Raw genomic sequence first — 9,732 nt, forward strand, 5'->3', positions numbered from 1 at the left:
TATTTAATTTTATGGATTTTAAACATGTCTCTAGATCTCACCGTGAAATGCAATTTTTATAACTTGACAGACTTTGATGAAAACCAACATCTCTCTGTTTTGATTGTAGGACAGCAACTAATGATTTATTGTTTTTACTATTAAGTAATCTATTTTCTTACTTAATCAATTAAACGTTTGGTCTATAAAATTTCAGATTTTTTTTTTAGGACTGTCCATCCAGCTGAAATGATTAGCCCTCAGTTTACTATCACATTAAACGAAATTAATCCAACAATTGATGTTCTGTTCTCAAAAGTTGCAGATTTCTGTTGTGTTGATTCACCAATCAACTTATCAACAAAGGGTTGCATCTCTATTTGATTGTTTATATTTTTTTCCTTGTATGATTTAATTGCAGTGTACACATATTTGAGAAATATAATTTAGATTAACAAATTGCCATTGTCTTCTGAATTACGACTTCCAACGTTGGGAGCATGAAAGGGACAGACAAAGTTACTCCGTAGAAGAACAACACAGAAAGCATGAGGGGATAACATATTCAATTTTATTCCTTTGTGATAGCTCCTTAGTCACAAATCATCCACACGCCAAACTACATACATTTTGTTTGTGCCGTGTTTGTGACATTAATTCTTTGACAGCGGGTAACCTTTGGATTTCTGGCTCGGCCTTTTTCCTGCTCCTTATCATTGGGACGTTCTTGTAACTTTGCCGTGATCAGTGTTTGCATGTGCAGACTTTGCTCAACAGTTTGCATTGAGTGAGCTCTTCAGTTTTAAAATATTCTTAATATGGTTACGCGTTTTCATGTGTGTGTTGTGCAACGCAATGATGTGAACATTTATTACATCCAGGACATAACTATGTTTCCTTGTTGATGTAATGCTATCAAACTGAAGTTACCCTATCTTGAGCTATTACAGTGTTATGACAACAAATGATGGATGTTTCAATGAAAAGTCAGAGTTTGCTGCCAACTGGAGCACCAGCTATTTTATTTGCCTCTCCTTGACTCGTCTCCTGTCTGGTTGATTCTTCCCCTGTGTACAGACATGCCCATATTCGGCCAGTGCCCCGCACAGGATGACTTCTACCTGGTGATGTGCAGCCAATGCAGCCAGGTAGTCAAGCCCCAAGCCTTCCAAGCACACTACGGTAAGTGTCATGCACACACATACATGAATATGCATGCATGTAATCAGAGTCATCTTTAATGCTCACACCATGTAGACTTACCTTTTTAAGAGTTTCTGAATTGTATAGGTAGGGCTGCACGGTGGTGTAGTGGTTAGCACTGTCGCCTCACAGCAAGAGGGGCCCGGGTTCAATTCCCGGGCTGGACAACCTTCTGTGTGGAGTTTGCATGTTCTCCCCGTGTCAGCGTGGGTTCTCTCCGGGTTCTCCGGCTTCCTCCCACAGTCCAAAGACATGCAGCTTAGGTGCATTGAAGACTCTAAATTGCCCGTAGGTGTGGATGTGAGTGTGAATGGTTGTTTGTCTCTATATGTCTGCCCTGCGACAGACTGGCGACCTGTCCAGAGTGAACCCTGCCTTCACCCATTGACAGCTGAGATCGGCTCCAGCACCCCTGCGACCCTTAACTGGATAAGCAGGTTACGGAAAATGGATGGATGGATGAATTGTATAGCTAACCCCCATACAAGAAGAGCGTGTGAGTGTAGACAGTAGAGGTAATAGATAAGTGAAGAAGAAATGTTACAAATTAGTATTCATCTGTTGGACCCTTTACCACTTCAAGGCTGGTGGTGATATTTCACACATCAACACACTCTGTGGTATCATTTCTCCCTCCGCCTTTGTTTTTCCCCCACCACTTTTCCTTCTCCACACAGTAACCCGGGATTGGACGCCACAGACTTTGATTTATTTATTTATTTAACTCACTGTCTCACTTGTGTTTGTTTACAATTCACCGGTTAATATTTGATGCAGCTCTCTTTGTCTACGCAGTAATGTACTTTTTTTAGCATGTACAGCTCGGATAAGATTTGTAGTTCTGTTAATACTTTAGGTAGGTGTGTGTGACACTCAAATGCATTTTGTGTTTAAGTTCTTGTATTCTGTGGACATTTATGAGGCCTTTTGTGACATGAAAGGTCAAAGGTCAAGAACACTACGAGAAAAGCTCAACACTAACTGTTGGACATACATTTCTTCAGCAGACCTAAATGTGTGTGTGTGTGTGTGTGTGTGTGTGTGTGTGTGTGTGTGTGTGTGTGTGTGTGTGTGTGTGTGTGTGTGTGTGTGTGTGTGTGTGCGTGTGTGTGTGTGTGTGTGTGTGTGTGTGTGTGTGTGTGTGTGTGTGTGTGTGTTTTTTCAGTGCGTGGATTTCCACTGCCTGGGTCTTTGAATTAAGTGCTTGAGTTAATGTATGAATTATAAATCTGTTAATAGAGTGACTGCATCACTGTGGATCTCTTTAAACTTGACAGTGATCACGGCAAGTTCACAAACGCCCACAGTGGCTGAAAGTAATAATCTGTCTGTTCACTCGCAATCAAATTTTACTGAAACGCTGCTTGTTAGATTGACACTACCATGTTCTGCCACGCAAGGCGCTTTGTTTTAACGTAAGAACATACATTTTTTTTTGTAAATTAAGTCAATTTAAGAAGACATGATTTGTTAAAGTTTGTTCATGTGAGAAATCTGAAGGCTTCAACCCTTATAAGCACCAGTTTTCTCCCAGCATCTGACTCACACATCTGATAACCTTTTTCGTTTGCATTGTCAGTGGTGTGCATTCCCCATCAAGTGTGACAGCAATTACAGTTGTCAAGGTCAGCCACAAGAGGGGAGTATAACCGCACATGGCTCCCGTTTGAACTGTCCTTGCCACTATAACAATATTCAAAGAGACGGTTCCTCACACACTGCTAAACAATATAGACTGATACAAGCCTGTCTAGACCAGACCATTACCTATGGCTTATTACAGTTAAGTTTTCATACCTGCATGGGATTTTTGAATGAGATCTAGACAAACATTGGAGGGCATTACAGTGCCTATGAAGTAAAACGGTACTGATAAAATCCCAGCAGGTGGCTGCTGTACATCTTTAAGAGGTTGGTGGTGTGAATGCAGACTGTGCACAGTCCAGTAGATCAATGCATTTCGAATCATTCTAATTGTTTACCATCACCTTTATGCTACTGAATTATTATATAGATTGAATCTTACTATAAAGTGAGGAATCTCATTTGTATGTGGTTTGGTCTTCGCATATCTTGACAACCGTTGCAACAAACTCTGTCTTGCTTTACTTTTCATCCTTTTTCTAACTTGAGATTGTTGGTATTGGCAGTGGTAGAAGAAGTAGGCTTACTCAAAACTTCTTTTTCTGAAGTAAAACATTTTACTGTTAATAGTAAAAACTATTAATACTGCACAGTGCTCCATTCAAATGTTTACTTCAAGAGAAAAGTAAAAGAGCAGCATTATCAGCACAATGTGCTTGAATATACTTAACATCTGTTCAAGGTGGAGCTTTAAATTCTTTGACGCTGGATTGTTTTATGAATAATAATGTATTATACATTTTATTATAATATTTTATGAGTCAAAATGGAAGCTGCTTGTTTTTTATGAGCTTTGGGCCCATTTTTAAAGTTATTTTGGGGTACAGTGACTAAGAATAGTAACATCATTCAATATTTTTAATATCTTAACATTATAATAAATTCAAAGCTGTTTGAAGCCCTTTTAGTAGGGGCGGCCCCCAGGCAGTTTCCTACCTTGCCTAACGGTAAATCCCCCAGTGTTTTTTACCGGAACCAGTTTGTCTTTCACCGCAACCTGGGTGCATGATGCAATTATGTCATGGCAGGTGTACTGCTGAGGACCCAGGTAGCGCAGTGTTGAGTGTGAAGTTGTTTGTAGTTGTTTGTAGTTGTTTGTAGTTCTTTGCGCCACAGGCCAAGCATTTGGCCCGTTCTAAACTGGCATGTTTTCAACAAGGACTGCGCTAGTTATACAAACTGCTAAATGAGCAGCTGATGGTGCCTCCTTTAACTTCCATTCAATAAGGAGTTGTAACCAGCGCTATAGAGCTGCAGCTAATGATTATTTTCATTATTGAATAATTTGACTGGATGCATCGACAAATCCATTAGTCTACAAAATGTCAGAAAATAGTAGAAAATTCTGATTTCCCAGATTCTAAAGTGAGGTCTTCAGAGGTCTTTTATTGTTATAAAAACGACATAAAACAGAAAAGACTAGATTCTGAGAATTTTTGCATTTTACGATTGATAGATTACTTCAACAATAAATATAATATTCGGTGAGTCATTTTCTTTCAATTGACTAATTGTTTTAGCCCCACACAGAAGGGGTCTTAATGAGGGAAAAGTCTGTGGCTATGCTACTATACATGGCCATACAGAGTAGGAGTGCCCTTGCTGGGCATTCCCTCCTGTCTTCCTCCCTCTGATGTCATTACAGGACGACCTCATGTGGCGTTAACATGGGGCAAAGGGACTGATCTCAGCAGCATTGAGATGGTCTCAATATGATTTCATATGATTTTAGCATGCTCCTTTGAGCCCGTCTGTCTCCTGTTAGGTGTTTGTGCCTCTTGGCTGATGCCTGATCCCAGCAGGGGTGACTCCGCAGAACGGGAAGCTCCGAGCTCCGCTGCTGTGTTATGCATTAAATTATGAACTAGTGGAACAAAGACTTGTCTCCTCACAGCTCTGCTCACACACATTGCCTTGGCTGAGCAAACACACACAAACACACATTATGGGACCAGGCACCTTGAGCTTAGATAGCAAATAAACTAACCAAAGTGTATTTGTTATTTTGATGAGAAGAACCAGGTTATTGTTATACAGAGGCAAGCCCATGCAGCAGCTTGAACATGGTGCTTGTTGAGATGGTAGTAAGGCCATCACACAGCCATGGATTCCTCTTTGCAATGAGCCAACTGACAGTGTGAAAGAGGATATTAAGTCTCCTCCTATTCGTTGTCTACTGTTTTGGTTTCCCCCCACATTGTTCTTGACTCCTCTTTTATCCTGCCGCTGGTGTTGGCTCTCTTTTTCTCAGTGTAGTGCTTTGTGGACAGAACACTGAGTTTCACGCTGTGGTTTCCTGGTGTGAGTTTGTGTACTGTTGATGACTATGACCGGGACCGGACTAGACAGCAGGGGAAGGAGTCTTGGCAGGAGGGAGTGAGAGAAAGGCTGCTCAGTAGGATGGGGGAAGATATCTGGAGTCAGTGTGTCTTGAATGGGCGTGTAAAGAGAGGGCCTTAGATACGAAGAGGGCGTTCTTAGAGGCTTTTTTTCCTGCCTGAAAAGGAAATTGGAGTGTGTGTGCGTGCGTGTGTGTGAGAGTGAGAAATAGGGAGTGGCAGCTCCGTGCCCATGCATCTTTGTTTGCATCCCCTTCACTGTTCCTGCAGCAACAAGCTTGTTTGCAGATAACCTGCTGAGCTTTTGCCCATGGCCCGGTTCCCTGCTGCTCCATGGACTTAGCCCAGTAAAAGCTTAGCTAACCAGGCTAACAATTTACTTCGTTTGCTAGCTGCTGTGACAGATTATTTCTATGAAAACCTGTTTGTGCTCCTGAAGCTGTATCCTCTTTCATTCACTGTATGTTTGCAATGGTAGTGTTTTCTTCATTCTTCACCGTTTTGCCCATGCTTCTCTCTTGACAAGAGCACGGTCAAGTTAACCTCTAGTGCCTGTTTCTCCTCACTTCTTCAGCGGACAGTCTCTTCTCTCTCTCTCTCGCTCTCTCTCTCTCTCTCTCTCTCTCTCTCTCTTTGTCTCTCTCAGTATCGAGACAGAGCACAATTAAGTCCTGCCCACACTTGAGGGAAAACAGTTCATGGCTCTTTATTGACTTTGTATAGTGGGAAGGTGCCTCCTTGTCACTTTCGCCTGCTAGCAAACAGAAAAATGCCTTTTAAGAGGACAAAGATTCCTGACACTCAATACGCCTACTTCTTGTGCGGTAGCATTTTGTCCAAATGTCAATTTTTGACTTTAACAGGCCCTATTATGCTATTTTTCAGTGCATATTTTTTATCTCAAGTTACAGTTACAACATGTTTACATGCGTTAATGCTGATAATACTTGCTCATCCTGGCTGTCCTCTATTGTATCGCTTGCTCCTCCCTCCAGAAAGCAAAGTATGTTCTGATTGGTCAGCTAGCCTGCTCTGTTTTGATTGGCCAACGTTTCACATTTCAAAAAACTCTTCCTCCAGAGAATGACAAATGATCAAAACAGCTCACAACGGGGTTCGAAACCCGGTGTCCATTGTGGCAGACTGCTGTCTTAACCACTACACCATGGTAGTTGTGAACCTTAGCTCTATCTTTTTATTTTATGTTTGGAGATCGGGCCAAACTAGCCGGAGAGTTTTACGTGACTTCTGTTACATTGTGACCTCATAAAGTTACGGAAATGAAGGAGAGAATTCAATCGAGCCGTTTGAGGCAGCTCAGAGCAGTGATTCTGAGGAGGGTAACTCCTTTTAGGCGTGGACTTCAGGTTTCACACTCTACGGACTTTACATGTAAAAATAAATAAATATATATATAACTCACTAAAGAAGAGAGAAACAGTGGAAAAGCATAATAGGTCACTTTAACAAAATTTCAGTAAGTTAAGCATTTTGACTGTATGCATGCATCTTCTGTGTAATGTGGATAAACTTGAAAGCTATGCAGCTTCATGTTTGCAAGGCCTTAGTTACAGTAACTTACTAACACATAGATAACATTAGCTTGCTAGTAGCTAACCTGTCCCATCATCAACTGAACTTCCAGTATACATGGGGTGCTAAAATAATAGTGCCAAAATCTGATGTTTTTAGCCAGCTACGGGCGTATTGATGCATATTGTGATGCTGTTTGTTTCTCCACCGGTGGTCATGGTTTCAAGAATATGATATATTGTGCTCTGTCTCTGTCTGTCGGTCTCTCTCTCTCCACTTATGGTCAGAGCAACAGGAGATCCGTCTGTCTGTCTGTCTGTACAACCCCTCTGTGGGGGCCCAGTATAATGGTTAGGGAGCCACTGCCTGGCCAATATTTAATACATTACATTACATTACATTACTACTTTGTAACAAGTTACAGTAACTTCTGAATATAAAAAAATGCCACCATAAGGTGTCTGCCTTGCCTTTTTCTTGGGTTGTTTCAGCTGTGACAGTAAAGAAGCTCTAGTCTCTTTGTCTCTGCTGTGGCGCTGTAGTGATAATGCCATTAAAGTTATTTTGAGTGTGCTATTTCATTGTTGTATGTGGTTACTAAAAATAGTGAGTCCTTCCTTTGAAACCCAAACCTCTATGATTATTGTGGGTGCAGTCGAAACAGACCAATGTTTTATGATGTTTGGAAACCATGGTGTACTTCAGTTTTTTCTGAGGAAAGATATATTTAGTTTTGGATGCAAGTACCTAGTGCTGAAAATGTTGTTCTTTTTTATCTATTTTTGTCTTTTTTTTATCCACATCTTAGTATCACCCTCACCTTTTCTGCTGTCGTACTGTCTTTTATCAGTTTGCACAGTACAGGTTGTTAGAAGCCTAGGCAGGAAATTAAGTTCTTGACCTGTTGGCTGCTTCTATTTCAGACTGAGTTGGCATGAATCACAAATGCTGCTTATTTGTTGTCGATGTAACCTGCTCACTACTGTCAGGGGAAGATTTCTATGTTCCCACGTGTCTTACCTTTTCTCCTGACTTGTGGCCCAATTACTGCCACATTTACTCATTTACATATTTATTTTTCAAAGCGTTGTGATGCCTCTCCCTATTCATCTAATTGAGTTAATTATTATGTTTTAATGCCAACCTGGTTTGTACTGTCGCTCCAGAGAGAAGACACAGTTCGGCCAGCAAGCCAGCCTCAACCTCCCCCTTCCCAGTGTCGGGCAGGAGCAGGACCAGTGGGATTGGGCCTGGGCTGGGCTCCGGGTCTGTAGCTGGACTGGCAAGTGGAGGCATCCTTAGCCGACCTTCCACCGCTGGATCTTCAGTCCCTCCTCCTCCAATCCCAAACTCCTCAAACCAGCCAAAGAGAAGCTGCCAGCCATTCAGCGAAGAACCCCCTTTGCACCCTTCAGGACACCTCAGCTGGACAAGATGTAAGTTCCACTGTGTAACATTGCCAGTAAAGTGTGTTGGCAGGGTTGTGCAATTTGCCAGTATACACCAAGACTAGGGCTGAACAGTTAATTGTCTTTATATCAATATAGCAATATAAAAGTTTAAGCCCCCGATTGTTCGTTTTCCTGCTGTTATAACAACTGTTGCCTGTAATATTTACTCAGCTGTAATTAATTAACGTTAATTTGGTGAAAAAGACCTCTTGGCTGTTGCCTGGTTAATATACCATCTGGTATACACATTTACACTCGGCCAAAGATAGCTGTGTGCATTAAGAAACGCGACTCTGTATTATTATAGTCATGGCCTTTTATAAGTCAACTTGTGTTTGAAATGTTCCTTCTTATTTAACAGGCTGCGGTCTAAATGAAGAAGAGTTGTAAGTGCAGTACTGTGCCATTATTATCAAATTCTCTATTTTGTCCAGGATCTGTGATCAGGATCGATCAGAGAAAAGTCATATTTTGACACCTGTTTTTTATAACCAGAGTCTTTGATAACTGATGGATCATATTAGATTTATGTTTTGTCCTCCCAGCCCCCTCCATACGTACACATCTGTCTCTTACCATGCATTTCTCACTGGCTCCGTGTTTCTAACTCTCAGCTTCCTCCTTGCTGCGCTCTTCATCTCTGTAACGTTCTCTTCCAGCCTCACCCCGGCTGTCAAGGTGGAGAAGATGCATCTGAGGGTGGACACGTCAGCTAAGCTGGTGCAGGCCCCATCTGCCCCAGCCACCACCTCATCCTCCTCTGCATCCTCCTCTAGCACCACTGTGAGCTCCAACACTACCACCATCACCACATCCTCCTCCTCATCCTCAGCCCTTAAACCAGGCCTTAACTGTCCCTCCATACCAAAGCCTTCATTACCGGCCCCGGGTCCGATTCCCAACGGCAAGGGCCACCTCTCAGTCCTCCCAGACAAGAAGCAGGACAGCAGCAGCAGTGCCAGTAGCAGACGCCACCTTAACAAGAAATTGACAGGTCAGTTGGAGAGGAAATAAAAGAAAACTGCTATTCCACTTTTGTGCGGCAATATAGTAGTTGTGAAACGGACCATTGTCGATCCATGATCCGTACGGATCCACCACGGTGTGACTCGCATGGGAACTAGGATGCGTTCAAGCTCTGTTCAGTGAAGGTATCAATTATATAAGCAAGTTATCAGGGCAGTTGATTTGTAACAAGGTATGTAAGTAACAATTCTCTCCTCCTTCACTCCTCTCCTGTGCCTTCAGAACGTGAGTTCAATGCAGATATCCACTGTGGCGTTGTGGATATGACTGCTCGGAAACCATGCACAAGATCTCTAACATGCAAGGTAAGAAATCTCTGCTTTGTCACAGCAAAGTCACTTTATAAAGTTGTTAATATCTCAATGGAAACAAATCTAAAACATTTATAAAATAAATGACATTTCTGAGTGACGTCTATAAAGAATGAAGAACATAGACATCAGTTAATATCAGTAATTCCTTCTGCCCTCTCCTGGCTGCTTTGTCTCAGTCATCAGAGAAGTTTACAAGAACAAACTAAGCTAAACAGTGAACTACAAACAGCTTTTGTTTAAGGT

At 41.9% G+C, this 9,732-nt stretch overlaps 1 protein-coding gene across 1 annotated transcript; it reads left to right on the forward strand.

Moving 5' to 3' along the window:
- Nucleotides 1–1,058: 1,058 nt before the first annotated feature.
- Nucleotides 1,059–9,480, forward strand: LOC129115159 (ataxin-7-like; the record flags this gene model as incomplete). The annotated part of the gene is made up of 5 exons (XM_054626852.1): nucleotides 1,059–1,161; nucleotides 7,867–7,936; nucleotides 8,027–8,134; nucleotides 8,809–9,143; nucleotides 9,398–9,480. Coding segments are annotated over exons 1-5 (699 nt in total), but the record flags the coding sequence as incomplete, so codon positions are not given.
- Nucleotides 9,481–9,732: the final 252 nt, after the last annotated feature.

This window comes from Anoplopoma fimbria, unplaced genomic scaffold (assembly GCF_027596085.1).
Source record: "Anoplopoma fimbria isolate UVic2021 breed Golden Eagle Sablefish unplaced genomic scaffold, Afim_UVic_2022 Un_contig_11194_pilon_pilon, whole genome shotgun sequence".
Classification (NCBI taxonomy): domain Eukaryota; kingdom Metazoa; phylum Chordata; class Actinopteri; order Perciformes; family Anoplopomatidae; genus Anoplopoma; species Anoplopoma fimbria.